The 25241-nt window shown below is 39.2% G+C and overlaps 1 protein-coding gene across 1 annotated transcript in view; it reads left to right on the top strand.

The window, feature by feature from the left end:
• Nucleotides 1-25241, top strand: part of CHD6 (chromodomain helicase DNA binding protein 6) — a 151013-nt gene that overhangs the window by 83986 nt on the left and 41786 nt on the right. The window contains exons 6-16 of the mRNA XM_070941645.1: nt 2547-2694; nt 5777-5926; nt 7436-7501; nt 9084-9142; nt 9638-9755; nt 13459-13545; nt 15908-16042; nt 18360-18481; nt 19755-19998; nt 22019-22195; nt 22789-22932. Of these exons, the coding sequence (XP_070797746.1) occupies nt 2547-2694; nt 5777-5926; nt 7436-7501; nt 9084-9142; nt 9638-9755; nt 13459-13545; nt 15908-16042; nt 18360-18481; nt 19755-19998; nt 22019-22195; nt 22789-22932 (1450 nt within the window). The remainder of the gene's footprint in view (nt 1-2546; nt 2695-5776; nt 5927-7435; nt 7502-9083; nt 9143-9637; nt 9756-13458; nt 13546-15907; nt 16043-18359; nt 18482-19754; nt 19999-22018; nt 22196-22788; nt 22933-25241) is intronic.

Raw genomic sequence — 25241 nt, forward strand, 5'->3', positions numbered from 1 at the left:
TGTTTGCTATAATAGATAGTATGTAAATGATATTATGGAAGAGGAACAAGTTTTACTATACAAGACAGAAGTTATTATAAAGACTGAATATAATATAATATAAAATGTAAAAATATATTTCATAAAAATGACAGGTTGAAAGAATGATCTTTACAAAAGATGATATACTGGATTTACAAATGAAACCAGTTGGTGTTGTAATACAGGTAGTCTTTGACTTACCATCACTTTTTAAGCAACTGTTTAAAGTTATGGTGGTGCTGAAAAAAGTGATTTTCAATCGGTTCTTGCACTTAAATTGTTGCAGTGTCCTCATCGTCACGTGATCAAAATTTGGGCGCTGGACAACTGGTATGTATTTTCAACTGTTGCAGTGTCCCAGGCTCATATAATCACAGTTTGTGATTTTGCCAGGCAGCTTCCGACAAAGTCAATGGAAAGAGCTGGCTAGGATTCACTTAAAGACCACACGATTCATTTAATAACTGTGGTAATTCACTTAAAGATAGTGGCAAAAAGGTTGTAAAATCAGGTATGACTCAATTAACAGCTGCATCATTTAGCAGTGGAATTTCTGGTCCAATTGTCAGTAAAAGTCAAGAACTACCTATAATTAAAAGGGATATATTAAACAACAGATCAGTAGAGTGACTTTCCTACAGTATATTAGATTTACAAAGGTGACCTATTAAAATTTGGTAGGCTTGCGTGAGAAGAAACAAAAAAAGGGAAAAGGAGCCCTGGTAGCGCAGCAGACTAAAGCACTGTTATTAACATCAGCTGCCTGCAATTACTGCAAGTTCAAATCTCACCAGGCTCAAGGTTGACTCAGCCTTCCATCCTTTCTAAGGTAGGTAAAATGAGGACCCAGATTGTGGGGGCAATAAACTGACTTTGTATAAATATACAGAAGTATGAAGGCTATTGCTTAACGCATTGTAAGCCGCCCTGAGTCTTCGGAGAAGGGCGGCATATAAATCAAATAAAAAAAAAAATCAAGTTCTAGGACATTCAGGACAATAAATTTGAAGATTTTTAAAAGGGTAGAAATATAAAGTTGATTTACTTGGTCAAGGTTCAAGTATATGTGTTGCTATCTCCAATATCCTTTAATGGATTTTGCTGACCAAGACTGAATAAAGAGATTTTAAAGTTTTGTTTATAGGTAAGAGATGATATATGAAAAGAAGAGAACATTTTTTTGTATTTTAGGAAAAGGTGATTAGTTACTTAAATTGTTTATACTTGTTCTGATGGAAGGAGAATTTAGTTCTTTATTTCTTTTTTTTTTCTTTATTATACAGTATTCTTATTTTTTCTTCTATTTTTTTTCCCATTCTTCCCCCCCCCCCCCCACTTTCTATTTTTTTCTTTCGCTGTTTCATTTGGTTTGTGTTACCTTTTAGCTTTTTAATTGCAACATTTAATAAAAATATTGGAAAAATATGACTAAATACTTATTTGAAAGATAAAGCTGCAATTCTCTAGTATTTCACATCTTAAATATACTACTATAGTTGCTGTTATCTATTAGTCTTATTATTATATACAGATAATATTATTATACAGAAAGGGATGATTTGCATCAGAAATATATAAAAAAGAGGTCCCAGGGCTGTATGCTTCTTCTGGAAACCTTGGGTGGCTACTCCAAAATCCTTCAAAACCATTGGTTAACTATTAGTTAATTTTAATATAAAGTAAGTGTAATTGAAACAAAATCAAATTTAATTTTGCCTTGGCCCTACATATTACTTTTTGGAATGTAGCCCATGGTACACTATTCAAAGACCAAATGTGGCCTTCAGCCAAGAAAAAGTTACTCATCTCTACTTTATATCATTTAAGAAGACATCTGCCTTCCCTGATGAGCTGTAGAATTGGACTCATTACAGGTGAGAATCAGAAAAAGAAAAAGATTCTCAATTATAGTTCACATGATTTCATTAATAATGTGGTACTCATAACAATTATTTTTAGTTTGCCTGGTTACTTATAAGTAGAAATTTTTTCAATTAAATGGAAGAAGGGGACAGTGTAAATAAAGAAGCTTGCATACAAATGCAATACTTTAACAGGGCCTGAATTTTGCTGAATGTCTTAGGTTAAAAACCAATTTCTGTAGTCAGAATAGTTTTAGTTGTGAACTTGTCATATCTTTATATGTGTTTTGTTTGCAGAGGCTCAGAAATAATAGTTATGCGAAATAATTTCCTCAAAAGAAAGTTAGCTGGAAATGGAATTTTCAGACTAAAATTGTATATATTTGAATATGTATTGCTCAGTGTTGGAGAGAGTAATCCCTTTGTCTTTAAAATGGTGTTTGGGTACTGCAGAAAAGAGTGCAGTAGAAAAAGAACCCTCACAAAGACATTGCTTCTCTGTGGTATTTTGAATTTGGCTATTGACTGCAAAAGGTATGACACTTTCTGAAAAACCAGAAAAAAAGATGGTCATGGGTAGTTTTTGGGTAAAACATGAATGACGGATACTGAGTTCAATGATACTTACTGTAATACTATAATGCTATTCATTTGTACCTGCAGTATGGAGCAAGGACCAACTCCTGTTGAAAAGAAGAAGAAAGGAAAAAGGAAAAATGACATGTCACTTGATAGTTTAGAATTGGATCAAGGCCTCCTTTCATTATCTGGACAAAACCTTGAGGAATCTGTTGAATCAATTGACAGCCAGGTATACTTGAATCTTGAATCTTTATGGATGTGAGACAATCTAGTATTGCTACAATTTTCTCATGAGTACAACCAGTTTATGTTTCGTTAGTTCCTATTATTCTTTGGTTATGATTGTTAGGATCCTACCATGATGTACCTGTATATTAGCTTGTGCACAAAACTGAAAGCGTGGAAAGTTGTCAAATTGTAGTCATTCTTACAAAATGTAAGATCGTTTCTAGACACAGTTTAGTGCTTCTACCACATCCATACCCCAATTTACACATTAGCAATAGCAATAGCACTTAGACTTAGATGCTGCTTCACAATGCTTTAGAGTCCTCTCTAAGCATTTTACAGAATCAGAATATTACCCTCAACAATATGGATTCTCATTTTACCAGCCTCAGAAGGATGGAAGGCTGAGTCAACCTTGAGCTGGTCAGGTTCGAACTGCTGGCAGTATTGCCTGCAATACTGCATTCTAACCATTGCGTTACCATGGCTCTAATTGCCTTTAGTTGCTTAAACTTTTTACCACAGGTTGGCGAGGATCTCATCAACATGATTCAACCATAACTTTCTTGACATGTTTTCTTTCTTTCCTCTCTCACTTAAATCTTCCATCCTATATTTGTTTTGCAATTCTGTCTTCATTTCTTCTCTTCAATTTTGATTTGAACTGCAAGATGAGCAGCATATAATAAATAATAATAATTAACTTAGTCCTTGATACAATAATTTTCATATGCTTGTTGCATTATTGAGCTTTGCAGCACATCATTCGGTTTAATGTGTGCACATTTTCATGTTCCCAATGAACATACCTCTGTTGGCCACAAGCATTCCATAAATTCACAAAACAATCAAAGGAACATCACACATCTTTTGTAGGAGTTATGGTCACCATATTCTCACTGTATTATTCAGACTTGAAATCATGTGAATGGGCCTTCATAGATATAGTATAACAAAGACATCCCTTCACATTGCTTTAGTTCACCTATCACTTTAAGGTACATTGTTGCTTTAGCATCATATATAGCTTAGCATCATATATGAACCTAGCCCAAAGTGATTAATAACTTTAGCATTTTATTTGACTTAGGCCCGTGATAGCAAACCTATGGCATGCATGCCACAGGTGGCACATGTAGCCATATCAATGGGCATGTGAGTTCAGCTCCGGCATGCATGTGCATGGCAGCCAGCTGATTTTTGGGCCTTCTGGGCCCACCAGAAGTAAGGAAATAGGTTGTTTCCTGCCTCCAGAGGGCCTTGGGGGGGGGTTGTGGGAAAGGTCTGTTTTTCTCTCTCACCTGGCTCCAGAGCCTTTTTAGGAGTCTGGAGAGGGCAAAAATGGCCTTCCCCACCCTCCTGGAGGCCCTCCAGAGGCCAGAAAGGGCCCATTTGCCAACTTCTGGTGGGACCGGAAGGCCTGTTTTTGCTGTCCCCAGCCTCCAGAGCCTCTCTAGGAGTCTAGGGAGGATGAAAACGGCCTTCCCCACCCCCTGGAGGTTCTCTGGAGGCCGAAAAGCCCGTTTGCCAACTTCCGGTCCCACCGTAAGTTGGCAAATGGACCCTTTCTGGCCTTGGGGGGGGGTGGCGAAGGCTGTTTTCGCCCTCCCCAGACTCCTAGAAAGGCTTTGGAGCCAGGTGAGAGAGAAAAATGGGCCTACCGGGCCATCGCATGCTAGGAGCAGGGGTAGCGGGTGGGGGTGTCACATGCACGTGCATGGGGGCGGGGTGCATAGAATTATGGGTGTGAGCACCCGCGCGATACCCCTCCGCTACCCCCCCCGCTACATGATGGCAAAAAGGTTAGCTATCACTGACTTAGGCCATTGACTCAGATGCAGAGCATTTCAGTTCACATATTCAGTGGTGATTTCTCAAGGGCTGAATCATGAAGTAATCAACAGACAAGGGAGAACTATCAGATTCACTGGTATTGATTAGAAAGAGCTGAAGTTAAGCAGGAGAAGCACTCCAGAGGGAATTTTCTGAAAGCGTTATATTAAAAAGATCAGTTGATGTAAAGAGAACCGTCTGAAAATGATTTCTGAATTGAGCAATGTATTTATTTAAAGAATATATGCAATGTGTAGGAGCAGCGAGTGGTTCAAATATGACTCCAGGAAAGACAGAAAGTAGGCAAAAACAAATTTCTTCTCTTTCAGAATTTAGATAAATTGGCAGGCAATTTTTAGGATTGGCAGTTTTCTCCCTTGCTTTCTTTGCTATCCAGAACCGCCTAGGGGGTTGGCGAAGTATTCTAGGACCAGGTGGTGATGGAATAGAAATGTAATTTATTATGAAAAAGAAAGGATCAAACAAAGTAGGAACACACACACACACACACACACACACACACACACACACACACAGAAAGAGAGGGAGAGAGAGAGAGAGAGAGAGAGAGAGAGAAAGAGAGAACTGAGATTTGTATTCATTTCCTGCTTTATGTCTTAACTTGTCTATGCTTTGGCTTACATTGGTATATTGTTTGGGGCTTTTCAGCATGCATGAAACCAGTACATAGCAGGTTGCTCTCTCCATTGTTTGAAAGACTGACTTCATTTATTTGGCATCATATTTATTTTTGGGATGGGATGTTCAAACTTTTGAAGTGAGAACCTAAATCATATGTCTATGTCTTACAACATTTTGTTTAGTACAAGCCTCTGATGCCCTAATTTTTCATTAGCTGGCAACATATTGGCCAAATCTAAGCATTGTGTATTTATTTGTATAACCTGGACAAGGGCTGGATTTCAGTTAAGCAGTAGCAATAGCAATAGCAATAGCACTTAGACTTATATACCGCTTCACAGTGCTTTATAGCCCTCTGTAAGAGGTTTACATATTGCAAGTCAGCATATTGCCTCCAACAATCTGGGTCCTCATTTTACCGACCTCGGAAGGACGGAAGGCTGAGTCAACCTTGAGCTTGGTGAGATTTGATCTGCCAAACTGCTGGCAACTGGTGATCAATAGAAGTAGCCTGCAGTACTGCACTCTAACCACTGCGCCACCGTGGCTCTTTATCTAGTATTGTATATATCTCTTCTACCATATTTGAGTCTGTGTTTGCTGTGCAGAAGCGCCGTTCTGGACGCCAGGTGAAGCGTAGGAAGTACAATGAAGACTTGGATTTCAAGGTGGTTGATGATGATGGTGAAACAATAGCTGTATTGGGTGCTGGCCGAGCTTCTGCACTTTCTGCATCTACCTTGGCTTGGCAAGCAGAGGTATGGCTGGGACAATTGGGAAACAAAATTTAGTTCCATTTAGAAAATCCATTTGTCCGTGAACTCATGGCACAGTAGACATGTGAGATCATGTTTGTAGCAATTTGAAACGAATTACATATCTTGAGTAAAATCCATGGGTTTTTTTCCTAAACTGAATTCTTATAGAGTGCATTCATTTGTAACAAATTCCCAATCGAGGATATCATGTGGGGTGATAGACCAGAAAAATGCAGCATTAACCTTTTTCTGTAATTTTAAATTATCCTAAATAAGTGAATCATTTAACTGATTATTTTCTGTCACTTGAAATGTAATAATATGTACATACCCAGAAGCAATTCTTATTTAATTTACCACCAAGTAAGTATTTCCCAAATTAAATTCTAATCTGATTTTGATTTCTCCGTATTTGTTCCTTTTTAAAAAATTTCTTAAAGTCATTCTTTATATTTAATTATAAGCAAAGATTGATAATTGTGATAAGCTTCTATTATAATTAAAACAACATAAAAATGACTTAAGAATCAGTTCGATGTAGTGGTTAAGGCATCCCCCTGGGAACTCGGATACTCTTAAGTAGTGGTCTCACCTTAGGCACAAAGTTAACTGGGTAACTTTGGACCAATCTTTCTCTTAGGAAGCAGGCAATGGCAAACCATTCCAAAATTTTGCCAAGAAAACTGTAGGAACTTGTCCAAGTAGTCGCCAGGACTCTACACTGACACAATGGCACCCCTCCTCCTAATACCTTATTTATTTATTTATTAGATTTTATCCTGTCTTTATTACTGGATAGGTAACTCAAGGAGGTGAACATATATACTGTAAAACTCTGTCCTCCTCCTAATTCTCCCCACAAGAATAATCCTGTCAGGTCTGGGAGAGATGCAGAGAAAGTGTGCAAGTAACAGAAATACATATGTAAACTAAATTCAGTTCTTAAGCTGATAGTTTGTTTTCAGTGATTGCCTTTAATAATCTTCGGGCACTCTCACCCACTTTATCTGCCACTTTCTTTTTATATGAGAATAAATATATGATCATTAGAATAGACAAGACCAGAATAGAATTGCACATCATATATAAGAAATCAGCATGATCTGCCATTAATGACCGTTAGTTCAGTGTCTGTTTAAAGTTATGATGGTACCGAACAAGGAGATTTACAGCCGATCCTCAATGTTGTGGCCGTCACAATATCCTGGTGGTGATGTGATTGTGATTTGGGTACTTCACAACCGGCTCACAATTACGATGATCACAACATCCTGCAGTTACATGACTGAACCTAACAACCTTCCATCAAAGTCACTGGGGAAACTATCAAGAGGTTACAAATTGCAATCATGTGATTTTACATGACAAGAAGTACCCTGTCTATATTAATTCCAAGAGATATCTTGAAGTACGGAAAGTCAAACTTTTAATGTACATTGCTTTAAAACACTAAATGCCACAATCACATCTGGGCAGCTAAACTTCCTTCTTCCTGTCTCTGCTCCATAGGAACCTCCTGAGGACGATGCCAACATCATTGAGAAAATTCTTGCTTCCAGGATGGTGCAGAAAGAGGTGAGAGCCTCCCTTGTCCTTGGAGCCCTTTCAGTTCCTTTATGAGTTATTTATTCTATTGAAAGGAAAGAATATGATCGATTGTGTTAAATTATAGTAATTGGTATTATAAGAAGATGCGGTAAATTATTTACTTTATCATAATTTGTTTCCTACGGTAATATGATAATGAATAGTAGGACTATTATGTTTGGAGCTTAGCTTCTTCATGCAGTGAATGAATAGACTGGAGTTTGGAAATCTTGTTGGAAGCAGGGGCAAGTATTCAGTTTGAAGCTCAAGGCAGAGGGATATTGTTCTCTATGTGTCTAGAGTGGGTATTTACATTCAGAATGCAAGTGATGGCAAAATTGTGCCTCAAAAGTTGCCTTCCCCACTCACCAATTTCAGTATGTAAGTGGATGTTCAGATCTGAAACATATTCTCTGCTGCCATGGTTTATTCCCTAACACCACTTGCTCATGAAGCAATTATTTATATTGAGGACTGCAAGCTCTGGGATAAAAGAGCTTTTTTGAGAGAAAAATTCTGTATCAATTGGCTGTATTATATTAATAAATAGAGTGAAAACTGGATAAAAATAAGTTTGATATAATAAAGTTTGTGCGTGGGTGTGAGTGTATCACCAATTTTGATTGAGGCCTGGGTAGAATCAAACCGCACCTAATAAAAGCCAATTGATAGATCTGCTGTCTTTTCCCATATGCCACTTAAGTTTGTAACTAATGCAGCCACAATGAAGTAGCTTTCACACTTTTCTGTATTTTATTTTAATCTGTTTTGCTTTATGAAAGGGTCTAGAAGGTCAGATGTTTCCCCATTATTTTGTAATCTTGAATGAGCCAATAATATTATTTCAAAATGGATTTGGAGCTTTTTCTCATGGTCAGTTCAGCTTTTCTTGTAATTAAGGTACGCAGTCATATAACTGCAGAAGAAGCATATGGAAAAAAATTATTATAGGAACATCTCAGGTATTGCTTTACTATTTCTTATTCCTGAGAGATTTGAATGACTTTGCTTAATATCAGTAAGGAATGGGATTGTCCTTTATTTTTCCTATTCACTTCTGCTTTTCTTGCCAAATGGATTTTAATATTATTCCAGTCATATTTGAACATTGTACCTGTGGAATCTTATATTTGGTTACATTACAAAGTAGTTTATTCAAGTAAGCTACCATTGGCTGTGGTCCTTGCCTAGTCTCAGTTTTGTCCAAATGATGCTGACTAAGCATTAATGGCTATAATGGATACTAATGAATGGATATATTCATATTGCATGGATGGTTTTTTTGTTTTTATTATTTTAAATGTTTTCAGTATTTTTAATTGTAAAGTATTTTTTTATTTCTAATCTGCCAAGAATTATTGAGTGAGATGGGCAGCTATTGAAATTGATTGATTGATTGATTGAATGGATGGATGGATAAATAAATAAATAAATAAACTGAGAAATAGATAAATAAAAATAGATAAAAATAGATAAATAAATAATTAATATATAATGGATGCTAAGCATTAATGGGTATAATATATCTATATAATTAAACAAACAAACAAACAAATAATTGTTGTTCCAGATTTATCCTGGAGGAGCAACTTATGAACAGGAAGAGTTCTATGTAAAGTACCGCAATTTGTACGTATAGCATGTGTTTGTCTTATCAATGTGCTACGTACTGTTCAGTTTTGGATGTCCAAAACATATAAAGTAGCATCTATTTCTTCATATTAGAATTGACTGATTTGTCAAATTTGATTTTGCTCAATTTCATATTTTTCCAACTTTAAATTCCTAATAGCTGATTTCTGCAACACTTTTCCTAATATTTGAATTTTTGTATTTTTTTCTCCTCAATTTATATCTTTAGAGAAACATTAGTAATCTAATACATTGCATTTTTATGCATACATCCGCCAGAATATGCTTATTTGATTGCATTTTTCTTAACATTTTAAACATGATATTAGCTGTAAATTACAATTCAGCTTTTGGAAAGATATAGATATTGTGATGCAATTACATACTTGAAGGAAGTAAGATTTGGACAAGTTTGTGTTAAAATGCCAATCATGTGCACGTCTTCCTGGTTCCTTCTTAATAATCTGAATGATACTCTTCATTAATTCATAGTTCTTATTTGCACTGTAAATGGGCCACCATGGAGGAGCTAGAAAAAGATCCACGGATCTCCCAGAAGATTAAACGCTTTCGCAATAAACAGGCCCAAATGAAGCACATTTTCACTGAGGTCAGTAATGAATTTTCCTGGTTGATTTTGTTACTTTCTCAGAATATTTTTAAAGGTCTGTTAACTGGGGCTATTTTTTGTGGTATTGTCAATGTACGCAGTTAGCAATGTGTACGCATATAAGCAGCACCATTGCTGTAAACTAAAGCAAAAATATGATTAAAGAGCGTTTCTTTTACCCTCCTTTACTAGCCTCCCTGCACTTACGCATAGGGACTTGCACCCTCTTTTCCCAAATTGCCCAAATTCAATCTGCATTGCAGCAACACCCAAGCAATCTGTGCCATATTTCCCAGAACCTCTCCCCCATGGCATCCCTATGTTTCTTAACTGGGATTCCCTCTACTTTCCGCTTAATGACCCACATGTCTTGAGGTTAGGACTACAACCAGGAATTCCTGGATTGCTATTGCTAAGCATGCAGTTATATAATGTTGCACTTTATAACCAAATTGCTTAGCTATGGCAATCGTGTTCCCAATTGCCATTGTAACTCATTCAACTTTTTAAAAATTGATTTTAACTCTGGGTTTTATAAACTGTTCTGAGTCTATAGGAATTGGTGGGGATAATAAATTTAAATTAATAGATTATGATGATGGCTTAGATCAGGGGTATCAAACTTGATTTCATTGAGGGCCGCATCAGGTTGTGTTTGACCTCAGGGGGTCAGGGTATGTGGCTGGGGCGTGGCCGGAGTGGGCGTGGCCAGTTCGATGTCACTCATCAAGGCTCCGCTTTTTGCCACGACGGCCTCCTGCAGTTCCCTGCCAGGGGAAAATGGAGCTTGGGGAGGCCGCACGTGGCCCACACGGGCTCTATTTTCGTTGGCAGAGTGCTTCAGGAGACCCTCGGAGTCTGGGTGGGCTGTCCGTGGCCCTCCTGACCTCCTTTTTCGCTAGCAGAGGCACCGCGGGCTGGTCCTTCGCTGTTTCCAGAACGGGCCTCTGGGCCAGATCTAAGCATCCTGCGGGCCGGATCTGGCCCCCGGGCCTTGAGTTTGATCCCCCTGGCCTAGCTGGATAAAAGTACAAAATTATTGTACCTCTGCCAGGTACAGGAATAGAAAGTTTTGTATGATGACATGTTACCAGTCAATAGATACCTGAGAATCTTGTTTTTAGTGTGCTCTCTTTCTAACTATCATGTCGTTACATGTGATGCTATTGTGGATGTATTGTGTAATTGGAATGGAAGAGGTTGAGTAGAGATAAATAATTGATGTCCTGTTCATTCAGTATGGTAATTTCAAGCTTATCATTATAGATATTTATATTTCTGACAGCTCAGGATTAATACTCAGTTAGAATATTGGTTGATTTACTGTTGCTGTTTTTGTTTGGTAATTGCTTCCAACCAGCATCTTGAAAAAGAAATAACTGTTGGCATAAAACTCACGCTTTCCATACAGGTAGTCCTTGGCTCATGTCCATTTATTCAGCAACCATTCAGAGTTATGGTGGCACTGAAAGAATGGATATACGACTGGTTCCCAAAGTTGTAGCAATTGTAGCACCCCATCACGTGATCACATTCCAGGAGCTTGGTTGCTCAGCTTGCGATTATGATGATGCAGGTAGCTGTGGCCACTATTTGTGACTTTCCTTCCCAGCTGCCCACATGTTCAATGTTCTGACCTAGGCTCCCTTAAAAAGCAGGAAGCAGGAATTGGTCCCGGCAAAACCTCTTTTATTTTCACAACTGTGAATTACTTTCATTCACAGTCAGCAAGGTTTGTCCAAACAGTTTTTCAAAGGAATATTTATCAACACACCTTATCTTGCTTGGCAAGCTGCCATGTAACTTGTTTCCAAATGCAGAGTAAGGCAAAACTTGGCACAGAGTCCCTTAGAGTTACGAACAGAACTTTCCACTCTTGAAACTACCGAATGAATGAACTGTTTCCTGCAAAAGCCCCCTCCCCCTTCACTCCTCTTTTGTTTCCTATGGGAGGGGCCAATCATCTCCCAGGTGTGGCTTTACTCCCAAGTCGACCCTGCTTTCTGAGTTGTTTTTGTCTTCTGGCAGCTCTGCGCATGCACACACTGGGAACGGGCTCCAGCTGTTCCTCTGCCTCACTGCTGTCTATCTCCCTCTCTGCCTCTGACGCAGAGCCCTCGTCCGAGCTTTCCCCAGCCCCCAGGACTGGCCCATGTTCCTCCCCAATCTCCTCACTGTCTGACTGTGCTGCCAGCTCTGCTCTGTGGGCCACAACACACAAACAAAGTCAATGTGGAAGCTGGCAGCAAAGGTCTCAAGTTGTTCCCGTAAGTTGTTCTAGCCTGCAGCACCTCCCTACCTGCTTGCAGCTTCCACCAGCCCTCCTAGGCTCTCCTTGGCTTCCCCCAAATCACATGCAACCTGTACTGGACCTCCCCAACCTTCCCTGGCCTCCCCCATTTCTCTTGTGACACCCCCATATTTCTTACCTGGGATTCCAGGACTGCCAGGATTTCCATAGCTCTGCTATCCAGTTACATGATGTAGTGCTTTACAACCGTATCACTTAGTGACAGCAATCCTGGTCCCAATTGCCATCATAACTCAAGAACTAACTGTAGGAAATTGTAATTTCATTCTCCAAAATTAAGCATTTTTCTAGTTGCAGGGGAACTAGTTAGGAAAAGGTTAGAAGTGGAAATAAATTGCAAACTCTGCTTGAAGAAGAGAGATTAAGTCTTCTCAGATGGACTCTTTGAATGCTATCCATCCTTATATTCTTCAGGGATCCCAACACAGCTCCAGATTCCAAAGAATGTTCTTTTGTGTTATGTAACTATCATCCCACTATCTTTTTTCTTATATTTAGTTTTACTTATTTTTGGTGGGAAGCAGTGGAGCATTTGGGAGAGTTGAGTTTCTGCTCTGAACCTTTACACTGTTATTCTAGATGAGCAGAATTCACAGTTTTACAAGTGAAAATAAGGAGGTTTGGGTGGAATTGTTTTTCTAATATTTCTTGGTCTTCACACATCTATTTGGGGCTTATATTTCAAAGATTGCAACTGAGGTATGTAAGGAAAAAAGCTGCCAAAGCTTTTATTTCTACAAGAAAGTCCAAGGAAGAACCTGCTAAAGAGCTGTTTTGTCTGCAACTCTATTAAAAATAAAATAAAATTTTTTGACGGTAGAAATTGCTTCCTTCCTGCTAGTTCAGGAGGCCCAAACTCTTGCTTCTGACTGCCTTTATGACTTTCTTGTTTCACTATCTGACATGAATTACTGTATTTTTTGGAGTATAAGATGCACCAGAGTATAAGACACAGCTTAGTTTTTGGGGAGGAAAATAGGAAAAAAAAATCTGCCTACCAGGTATTCATCTGGCTAGCGTCCTTAATCTGGTCAACTTCAGCACGTTAGTTTGCTGGTTTTGAGCGTGCGCGCACTTTTTATCCCCTGCTTGGGGATAAAAAACAGCTTCTAAAGCACAGCTGAGAGGGAGCAGCAATGAGAAAAGCAGGCAAAGCAGGGAGATTGCTTTACTTGCTAGCGCCTTGTTAGGGCTGAAAAAAAGCTTCAAAAAAAGCTACATTCAGATACATTCAGAGTATAAGACGCACCCAAATTTTCAGTCTCTTTTGGGGGGGGGGAGTGCATCTTATACTCTGAAAAATACGGTAATAACTTGAGAAACTGATTTTTTTTCCTGGCTAGGCCTAACATGACTTAACGCGTATCTGCTGTTTGTTTCTTATTTTGCCAGCCTGATGAAGATCTATTCAATCCAGACTATGTGGAAGTTGATAGAATTCTAGAAGTGGCTCACACAAAGGACTCTGAAACTGGGGAGGTAGATGTTGTTCTCACCATGATTGTTATTTGCAATTCACATTCTCCACTCTCTTAATTTTCATGGCTGACCTCAGTCTGGGAAGCAGAGGGGGCTTTTTAGTAAAATATAGTGATACAATCCCCCTCCACCCCCATCGGTCTCTTAATTGCCAAGAGTTTTTCAGCTAAGTAATTGTGAACGTCAATGCAGTTTGTTCTGCTGACTCAGCAAGTTTAGTGCTGGAAATAAGAGATTACTGAAATGTAGTCATTATGTGACTCTAGGATAGAGTTTCTGTAGGACAATTTTTCTGAGATCTGTAGTCATGTGTGCATTTAAATTGCAACTATAAAAAGCAGTCTTTTTTTTTCTCTTAATAACCCATACTCAAATATAGTCTAGAAAGAGGCTTTTCCTTTGAACTTCACAGCTCTCTTGGAAGAGATGTAGTGCCTTGTAACTTTGGTTTAGATCTGGTAAGATCAGCACAATTATGGTATAGGTGTTTATTTATTTATTTATTATTTTATTTATTTGATTTGTATACCGCCCTACTCCCGAAGGACTCAGGGCGGTGAACAGCCAACAATAAAATACATAAATACACAAAATTTAAAAACCCGATAAAATCAAATTAAACTTTTTGGCCCAGACAAATTAAAATACCCCAATAATTTAAAAACAGATTAAAATTTACATATTTTAAAAAGGGAAGAGATCAGGCCAAGCCCGCTTGATGGAATAAAAAGGTGTTCTGCTTCATGGAAAAGTGACAGAGTTCAGGCAGAGCCCACTCCAAGCTTGAGAGGTAAATTCCTTACCTGGCTTTAAAATACTCAGATTCTTTTCATTTCTCATGTCTCAGAGCTGTGCTCCACAACGTAGCACCTTGGGTATAGTCCTTGGCATCTTCCAGGCTCCAAACTCCATCTGACTGAGAATGGAGCATAGTAGTACCAACTTTGTAAATAGAAAGTTCCAACTCCCCTCAAGGCAGTGATGATGTCTATAAAATGCTCACCACATTTTAAATGGGCCTTAAATCCCTGCAGTTGTCAAATTTATTAGGTGTTGACACTAATTATGTTTTGCATGCAGTAAACCCCAAGTTCAGTTATGTTGGGTAGGCATTACCACATGCGCATAAGCGTTTTCATGGCATCAGGGTCAGTGGGCAGAGCCTCCCGCTGGTTTTAGTACCGGTTCTATAGAACCGGTGCGAACTGGGAGCAACCCACCACTGATCTGGACTGCAAAAATCCAGATGACTATTAGATGGTTGCTTATAAATTTGTGTATCTTTTTGTTGCCACTTAGTGACCAGTTGCATTTTTGCAGCCCAGTTGTGGTTGCTTTAGCATTAGAGAAGCCTCCTGGTGTGAAAAGTCTGCCAATCAATATAGGCAATATTCCTGTACTTAAAAAAAAAAAAAAAGAATGGGATCAACATAAAGTCTACATAATTCCATGTTTTAGTGAAAATCAGATGACTATAGAGAATCCCTCTACTTTTTAACAAATGCCCTAAACCTTTCTGGATTAATTAAAATAAGGATATATTGGTTTAATTCTTACAGTTTACCTAGGTATAAATGATAAAGCATTGTTCAATTTTCATTTCACATGTTGAATTATGTGATCATGAACCCTTTGTATAGTTATAAGAAAATATTCTACTAGTAACACAAAAGTTAGAAATTAGGTATGGAGATAATTTTTACATGGTGACAAAATTTTTGATGTATTTCTCCTCCTCCCATGTGCTTGTGTAATTGTACAGTGTACGTGGTCTTAAAAATTAGAGATAAGTGAGAGTATTGATACTAAATCATCCCTCTCTCCCAAGGCCTATGGAAATGCCATGGAACATCCATGTATTTGAAAATTTGTATTTCTGTTCCCTGCCTTTCATGCTAAATCAATTATTTCTATTAAGAAAAAAGAACTGAAGATAAAACATGTTATTGATTAACAAATGATGACTAAATGTTTTATGGGTTTACCTTTTTTAAACATTCACATTAAAAGTACACTTGGAAGTTGACATCCACTTTTTGTGAAGAAAGATTTATTTATTAATTAAATTTATATGCTGCCCATCTTTCAGTTGAAAGTGACTCTGGAATGATAAAGGTTTGCTTTATATAAAGCTTTTCCTTTTCTTTGGAAGCATGTGATAGCTGGCTCTAAAGTTGCATCCATGATCATATCAATCATGGTTACACCCCTATATACATGATACATTTCAGCTTATCAAATTGATAATGATCTTGATTTTTCCCCCAGATTATGTTTCCTCAAAGAGTTCCATTATTTGTCCTTTGTCACTTTTTGTTTTGAGCCCTCACTGCTTCTCCTTTTGTTGGTTCCTGGATTGTAGGAGGTGACTCACTACCTGGTGAAGTGGTGCTCCTTACCCTATGAAGAAAGTACTTGGGAGCTTGAGGAGGATGTTGATCCTGGGAAGATTAAAGAGTTTGAATTTATCCAAATTCCACCAGAACTTAAATCCTTGGTAAAAATAAATTAAGCTTTAATTTTGATGGGGGAAAGAACTGATAGTTATGAGCGAAATAAACATTAATTAAAGAATATTGTGGTTCAACATAATTTCCTCTTTCAGAACTGTTTATTTGGCAGTGTTTTTTTTTTAATCTTGCAATTTTTTCCTATGTTTTTTCTTGGTACTTAAACTGAGCAGCTCTGAGCATTCCTCTCTTGTCTTCATTCAGATGCCTTTGCCATTTGTACTGTGCCAGTCAGAGTATAAAATAAAGGAAGAAAGTTGAAGATAGTGTCCCATCTTGTCCATGGAAATTCCAATCTATTTCTCAATGCCATAAGCAGTGGAACTTACACACTGCTGCAGTCCTATGGATCTACTGAACTACCTTCCAATAAATAAACATAAAATTTTATTGTTTGTCCTTTCCAAAAATATATTTGCTTTCAAAATACTTGATGCAAAAACATATTTCCTTATATTTTACAGAGTATATTTTTCTCCCTGAGATAATGATTGGCAATTGGATATATTTTATGTATATTTGTATATATATATTTGCCAGAAGCTTTAAGTAAGGGCAAGAGTACTTTAATTATATAATTATATAATTCTGCTATCTTATATAGATTTATTGATTTAGTAGATCTACTGATTCCCATATTTTGGTTAAAAAGCTTCCCAACTCCTCGGTTTCTGCGTTTTAAAATACTTTTATTCATAAGTTATGATTTGTATACATTTTCTTATACGTTCTTTTGATGCTGTTTCATTATGTGGTTTGCAAAAGATAGTACTACAGTATTTCTTTGTTTTTCTGCCACATTATGAACTGATCTATAGGAGTGCTTCTGATAGAGATTAGATTTTTTAAATCTATAATGGGGAAATTTATAGAGCAGATATCACAGGGTGGGTTTTGGACAAAACAAGGGAAGAAAACCAAGGTCCCTAGGTCTTTAAGTATCCTTGTCTTGGGGAATTAATGGATTTTATTTCTATTTCCTATATTGCTTTTGTCTCTATTAATTTCTCTAATCTATCAGAATTTCATTTCTATCTCTATCCATTAGGAGATGGAAAGAATGCTTATCAAAATTGCCAAGTAATTTGCAAATCTGAGAAGTATAGACTGAGCCTTGAACCTTGTGAGATCCTAGCCAGTACAATCCCTCCAGTTGGATGGGGAACTATCTATTAGCATTCTTTGAATATGATTTTCAAGCCACTGATATATTCACTTAATTGTCATGTTTTCAACCCATATCTTATTGATCAGAATGTCAGCACTGGGTCATACGTTTTGCTGAAATGTAACATTTTCTTTATTTGTTTGTTTGTTTGTTTGCTTATTTATACCCCACTGCACTCCCATAGGGCTCACTTTGGTTTTCTAATAATATATAATTAACACAGTGATAATCCAGTAAAGACAAACCAAAAATCAGTCCATCTAAATAATCCAAAAGACAATTATTTCTGGAAGGTAACTAAAATTGGGACTTGTGTAATTTATAGTGGGAGGCCATTCCAGATGCCTGACACTGCTACAATAACAGTGCTTCCACGCCTCAGCCTCCTCCACTTCCCGAAAGCAGGGAATCAGCTGCTACTTTTCCTGGCAAGATAGAAAAGCTCTGGCTGATTCAAGAACTGAATGCTTGAAGATAGCTTTGTGTTAAGCCATAAATGGTTTTAGTACCAATATTTTAAAAGCCAATACAGACACTGCAGCAAATACATAATGAACATGAGCAGTGAATACTGGAAATATACTGATCTGTTGAAGTTTGGACCGTATAATGATTCAAGAGCTCTTTAAAGGTAGTTCCATATAGAGCTGATTGCAGTAGTCTAAATGATCAGAAATGAGTCAGAGTAGCAAAGTCCTTGGGGATTCAACTATATTCTGGAAGGCAATCCAGTCTATTACATTCTTCCCTAAGGTCTACTTGATGGATCTTTGAGGTTTACTTGTCATCATTGCCCCCTCTCTACCACAGTACATAGACGATATCATTATTTTTAGACAATATATATATATATATGATGAGTAGATGCTATCTTATGTTTTGTTGGTAAATATTCAGGTATTATATAGAGAGCAAGAGAATGTAGCTGAGATCAAATTCCATATTCTGGTAAATTGGTGGTGAGGGAGGTTGTAGTACATCTACAACGATACTCTACATACTCCTCACCATTTTTCAAATATGTCTATTGACCCAAACTGGTCAGCGACTCTCCTGATCAATACAATTTCTTCCTTGCTTGCTTCCTTGCTTCCTTCCTCGCTTCCTCCGTCCCTAATTAATTTTTTATGTCTTAGGAGCGTCCTGCCTCAGAGTCTTGGCAAAAGCTAGAGAAGTCTCGAGACTATAAGAACAACAATGAATTGCGGGAATACCAGCTGGAGGGAATGAATTGGCTGCTTTTTAACTGGTATAATAGGTGGGTTGCAAATAGGCATTCCCAGTGGGGATAAATAATATGACAAATTATTCCTGAAGTCCTGGGAATTGTTTCTGGTTTGCCTTATTAATTTCTTTCTGGATCACACCCTGCCTGTGAGTGTAGGTGAGGGTGCACACCTTTACATACCTTTTTAAACTATTTTAACCATTTTGGACAATATGTTGAAAGTTAAAAACATGAAACTTGGAAAGTTAACTCAGCATTTCATACATATGGTGTTGCTATACTTTAGGCCAGGGGTCTCCAAACTTGGCAACTTTAAGACTTGTGGACTCAGCAAAGCTGGCTGAGGAATTCTGGGAGTTGAAGTCCACAAGTCTTAAAGTTGCCAAGTTTGGAGACCCCTGCTTTAGGCCTACTGTATTTACCTGAAAAGTTATTTACATTGAGCTTAATGCTCCTCTGCCCAAAGGAAGAGTAGACAGAAAAAAATATAAACATCGATAAAATTCCTCTGGATTGCGCAGAATCTGGTCAGCCAAGAGTCCCATCTCCAACTAGAACTAGACATGGAGCTTTTCCTGTCTCCTGTGGACGTGTGTGCATGTCACACTTGTGTGTGATTTATGGGTGTGTGTTTATATACTTGCCAAATCCATATTCCCAAAAAAGACAAGGGAAGGGAAAAAAGGATACTAGCTGAATGAACAATGTCTAATTAAAATTAATTTATTGTAAAATAAGATGTCCCATTTATAAAATTAATTGTTCTCTCAATACACAAACAACTCTCACGTGCAAAAACACATTATACACACATTACCTTCCCTCCTTTCAGCAGAAACGCCAAAAAAAAAAAAAAAGGACAAAAAAGCAGGCTGGAGATGAGTTAAGGAGAAGGGATAGCTGCACTGGAAAGGGAAGGAAAGAGGAACGGGAGAACAAAACTGGATGTGAATGAGGCGAAGGAAAGAGGTAACTGGATAGGGAAGGGAAAAATTGAGAAAGACGCCACGCTTAGGAACTGCAAAAGGGTTAAATTCTCAAGATGAATAGGCTCGTCAAGAAAAAGCTAATTTTCTATATGCGCTAATATGCATTGTTCATTACCACAGAGTGTGGAAATAAATCCCAAGAACAAAGAAGGTTGTTTTAAATTAGGCAGAGTGAATAAAAAGTTGGTTGAAAGGACTCCCATAGGCAATATTTTGTGTCAGTGTTAGTCTGCAGGGGACTTCACCCATTGGTAAAGGAATCATTTTCAGAAGGGCTTCTGAAGTTTTGTAATGGCTCTGTGGCATTTCCACAGGAAAAACTGCATTCTGGCTGATGAAATGGGTTTGGGGAAGACGATACAGTCCATTACATTCCTCTCCGAGATCTATCTGATGGGTCTTCGAGGTCCTTTTCTCATCATTGCTCCACTTTCCACCATCACAAACTGGGAGCGAGAATTCCGCACTTGGACCGAGATGAACGCCATTGTGTACCATGGCAGCCAGATAAGCCGCCAGATGATCCAGCAATATGAGATGGTTTATCGGGACACACAGGTTTGTGCCACTGTATATATCTTAAGGAACTTTTTCCTGCTTGTTTTCAGCCTTGGGAATATAATCTGCAGAGTGGAGTGGGGAGAATTGATTAAAAATAAAGTTTTATTTTTAATAAAGAAGGGACAGTGGAAACACCAAATGTAGAGGTAACAAGAAAGGCCAACTTTAGGCATTTAGGCATTTCTTAGCTAAGTAGCATCCCATGTTTGACGACTTGAAAATAAAGTTCTCCCAATGGACTGCGGAATGGTCCAGAAGTGGGTTGATACAGTGCAATCTGCCCAGAGACTGGGTCGTAATTTTTCGGGCCACGTCCCCTATCATGTCCATTGGGGCCCAGTTTCTTCGCCATTTTTAAACTCAAACACACTACAGATAATCCTCAGGTTAAAACGGCAGTTGGCAGTTGCTGTCACTAAGCAGTGTGGTTGTAAATGTGATGTCATGTGACTGAATCGTAACCCCAAGACATGTGGGTTGTTAAACAGGAAGCAAAGGGAGTCCCATGTAAGAACAATGGGGGTTTCATCCATAGTGGCTTGTTGCATAGTGGGTGGGAAGGATCTGGGAGGCTTGACACAGGATGCACACAAGTCGGAGGAGGAAGAGTTGTGCAAGCTCAGCAAAGGCAAGAGAAGGAGGGCCAAGGAGTGCATATGAGTGCAGGGAAGCCTGGGAAGGAGGCTGTAGGGTGTATGGGAGCTCAGGGAGGCCGGAGAAAGAGCATCCTGGGTGCATGTGATTACAACGAGGTCTAGGGAGGAGAACACGGTGCATGTGAGTGCAGGGAGGCCAGGAAAGTAGAGTGGTGATGGGTACATATGAGTGAGCAAAGTGGGAAAGGAGGATACCATGTGCATGAATGTAAATGAAGTTGGGAAGAAGGGTTTGGTAAATACATGTGTATGAGCAAAGCGGGGGAATGCATGTGTGTGAGCGGAGAAAGGCTAGGGGAGATTTCCAAATTTACTTTGCTTGTGGGAAGTTGGCAGGGAAGATCACAAATGGCAATCGTGACTGTGGGACTATGCAACCAATCATAAGTGCAAGCTTTTTACCAATGGCTAAATTTTGTTTATGTGAGCACGGGGGTGCTGCAATGGTCAGAACTGGTTGTAAGTCCCTTTGTTCAGTGCTTTCATAATTTTGAACAGTTGCTGAACAAATGGTCGTAACTCGAGGATTACCTGTACAGAAAACCAGAGTGGCACACTACAACATGGAAAAATATATTTGTGTGGATTGGTTGCCTTTTAGTTATAAGTCTGGATTCACATTGCATTTCTTTGGATTTTCTGCACGTGGACACATATGCTTAGAGGATCCCAGATAGATAGTGGAATTATACCACTATAATTTAAACGTTGAATATTTATATGAATAAGAAAATGGTCATGGCTAATTAATAGCACAGGTAGTCCTCATTTAACAACCCTAGTTTTCATCAGCAAGTCTGCAGCCAAGCAAAGTAGTCGTTAAGAAAAACATCATGTGACTGCCCTACTAAGTGATTACAGTTCTGGCAGTTCTGGTTGCAATTGTTCAGGTGAATCACCCATGATCATGAGGCATCACATGACCACAACTTCCTCCATTGGCAGTGGCTTCTTCATTGACTTTTCTTATTGGAAGTCAACTGGGAACGTTGCAAATGGTAATTATGTGTTTGGGTGACATTGCAACTGTTGTAAATGTGTAATGGTTGCCAAGTGCCCGAACTGCAATCGTGAGCATGGCAAGGACTGGTTATAAGCCATTTTTTCCAGCACTAACATTATTTCAAACAATCACTAAATGAATGATCAGGAAGTGAGGACTACCTGTATTGTGAAGTACCCCCCATAATCGTAAGTTTAAGTAGAACATGTAAATCTCCTTTTGATGCATTTGTTTCAGGCGCTATGTAGTTTGTTGCAATATTCAGTGAACATTTACCAGGAATGCAATCATAACTGATCAGTGCTAATTGCTATCTAGGAATGTAAATTCCAACTTATTTTTTATAATATCATCTTAGGGTATTCCTCTTCCTGGGCTCTTCAAATTCCATGTAGTTATTACCACGTTTGAGATGATCCTGGCAGATTGTCCAGAGCTGAAGAAGATTCACTGGCGTTGTGTGGTTATTGATGAGGCCCATCGGCTCAAGAACAGGAACTGCAAATTACTGGAAGGATTAAAGCTCATGTGTCTGGTGAGAATTTTCCAAATGTTATTCTTTTCTGAAACATGGAAATTTGACTCTGCAGATTACAGAAGCATATGAAAGATACTGCAGGCATATGTGCATATATGAAAATGTATTCATTTCTTTAATATTTCTTAGGACTGTATCAAGTGCTATTATACTTTATAGTATTGTTCTGTGGCTTCAAAAATATAACAGAAAAGATTCATTATAGTTTTCTGCTAGCTAAATATTTCTTCTACTGTGTGCATACTAGAGCCATAGAAACTGAAGGTTTTTGTATGGTTTTCAATTTTAATAGTAGCTGAATTTGATGGCCTGTGAATGTTGCTTACGGTTAAGTGGCTTGAAATATAGAAAGCTTGGCAAAATGAAGTCTGCATGTTCCTTAGAGGATAATTAGTTGAGCAGAATATCTGCTGGCTTTAAAGATGTAAAAACAGTCCCAGGCTTCTAGAACTGGAAACAATATTTTTGACTTGCAGTGAGACCTACAGTCAACAAAAATATTGCGGCAGCATTGTTTGAAAATAAAGTCTAATATTATCCTGTTCTTTCTGTAACTTGACTATTATGTTCTTTCCTTGAATGGTAAACAGGAACACAAAGTGCTGCTGACTGGGACACCTCTGCAGAACTCAGTGGAGGAGCTCTTCAGCCTACTGAACTTCTTGGAACCACAGCAGTTCCCATCTGAGACAGCCTTTCTTGAGGAGTTTGGGGATCTCAAAACAGAGGAACAGGTAAACAAGAAAATACTTTAATAAATTCTCCAGTGATAGGGGTTTCCTGTGATTTTTCCCCAAGGAAGTTTGGGGGTGGGTTTTGGCAGTTTTTTGCAGATGAAGTTAAGTTGACTACTGAGTAAGCATTTGGGTACAGTGGCAAAAGGGTATAGAAATAAACAGTGTAAAACGGTTGCCCAAACTATGGTGTGACCGTACTTTTTTTTTGATAAAATAGATCTCTATTATTGTTTTTGTATTCTGATGTGCGCTTTAAAAAAAAAGAGAGAGAACACAATGCAGCAAACTGAAACATTCGTTATATATAAACATATCCTCAATTTCTTCATATACAAATATTATCTTTCTTACCAAAATATTTCTGGTCATGTGCAACTATATTGAAAACCATATGTAACTTACTTGCCAACAAACTAATTCACCAAGATTTTCATTTTTCACATATCACCAAATCTTTAGGTATATACGCATTTATACTTATGTTCTCCAAAGGTGCCTTTACTATCTGTTGCATGTATATATTTTCTTGCTGAAACTAGGAGCAGGAAAACGAATAGAACAGTTACATAATAATAATAATAATAATAATAATAATTTTATTTCTATACCGCCCTTCTCCCGAAGGACTCAGGGCGGTGTACAGCCTATTTAAAAACACAAACAAAACAATGATATAAAATTTAAAATAATTAAATAAATGGCTCAAATTTAAAACCCCAATAAATTTAAATACCCCAATTTAAAACTATTGCATTGATAGTCCGGCCTGGCGGAACAACAGGGTCTTCAATGCGCAGCGAAACACCCGGAGGTCAGATATCTTACGAATTTCCGGGGGCAGTTCATTCCACAGGGCTGGGGCTCCCACAGAGAAGGCCCTCCCCCTGGGCGTCGCCAGCCGACATAACTTGGCTGACGGCACCCTGAGGAGACCCTCTCTGTGGGAACGAACTGGTCGGTGGGAGGCTATTGGTGGCAGAAGACGGTCTCGGAGGTACCCGGGTCCTATGCCATGGAGCGCTTTAAAGGTGGTAACCAACACCTTGAATCGCACCCGGAAGACCACCGGGAGCCAGTGCAGCTCGCGCAGGAGGGGTGTCACATGGGCATAACGGGTTGCGCCCATAACCACCGGCGCGGCCGCATTCTGGACCAGCTGGAGCTTCCGAGTGCTCTTCAAGGGGAGCCCCATGTAGAGAGCATTACAATAGTCCAACCGGGAAGTAACAAGGGCATGAGTGACCGTGCGCAGGGCGTCCCGATCCAGAAAGGGCTGCAACTGGCGAATCAGGCGAACCTGATAAAAGGCCCCCCTGGCCACGGCCGTCATATGCTCTTCTAAAGACAGCCGTGCATCCAGGAGGACACCCAGATTGCGAGCCCTCTCCGTGGGGGGCAAAGATTCACCCCCAATAGTCAGCGATGGCACCTGCTGACTATATCGGGGCGCCGGGAGCCACAGCCACTCGGTCTTGGAGGGGTTGAGTCTGAGCCTGTTCCTCCCCATCCAGGCCCGCACGGCCTCCAGGCAGCGGGACATCACATCAAGGGCATCGTTGGGGTGGTCTGGGGTGGAGATGTACAGCTGGGTATCGTCAGCGTACAGATGACACTTCACTCCAAAACCACGGATGATCTCACCCAGCGGCTTCACATAAATGTTGAACAGGAGGGGCGAGAGGACCGACCCTTGCGGCACTCCCCATGCGAGACGCCTCGAGGTCGACCTCTGCCCCCCTGCCAACACGAACTGCGAGCGGTCGGAGAGGAAGGAGGAGAACCACCGCAAAACGGTGCCCCCTATTCCTAACCCCCTCAACCGCTGCAGCATGATACCATGGTCGATGGTATCAAAAGCCGCTGAGAGATCTAATAGGACTAGGACAGAGGAACAACCCCTGTCCCGAGCCCTCCAGAGATCATCCACCAACGCGACCAATGCCGTTTCTGTGCTGTACCCCTGCCTGAAGCCCGACTGGTACGGGTCTAGATAGATAGCTTCATCCAGGTGCCGGGGAAGTTGTCGTGCCACCACGCTCTCAACAACCTTCGCCACAAAACGAAGGTTGGAGACTGGACGATAGTTGGCTAATTCAGCCGGGTCCAGGGAAGGCTTCTTGAGGAGGGGCCTCACTACCGCCTCTTTCAAGGCAGCAGGAAAGGCACATGGTTTTGCCCTAATATTATAATCTTAGAATTTGAGCAGTTACATATTCCCTCAATGTACTAGCCCTGGCATCACTGAGAATTATTTTCTGTATTACTTTCATTAATTATTGAGAAAGTGTTATATATGGTATTGGTAG

This window comes from Pituophis catenifer, unplaced genomic scaffold (assembly GCF_029215685.1).
Source record: "Pituophis catenifer annectens isolate HBS135680 unplaced genomic scaffold, rPitCat1.0.hap2 SCAF_3, whole genome shotgun sequence".
Lineage (NCBI taxonomy): Eukaryota > Metazoa > Chordata > Lepidosauria > Squamata > Colubridae > Pituophis > Pituophis catenifer.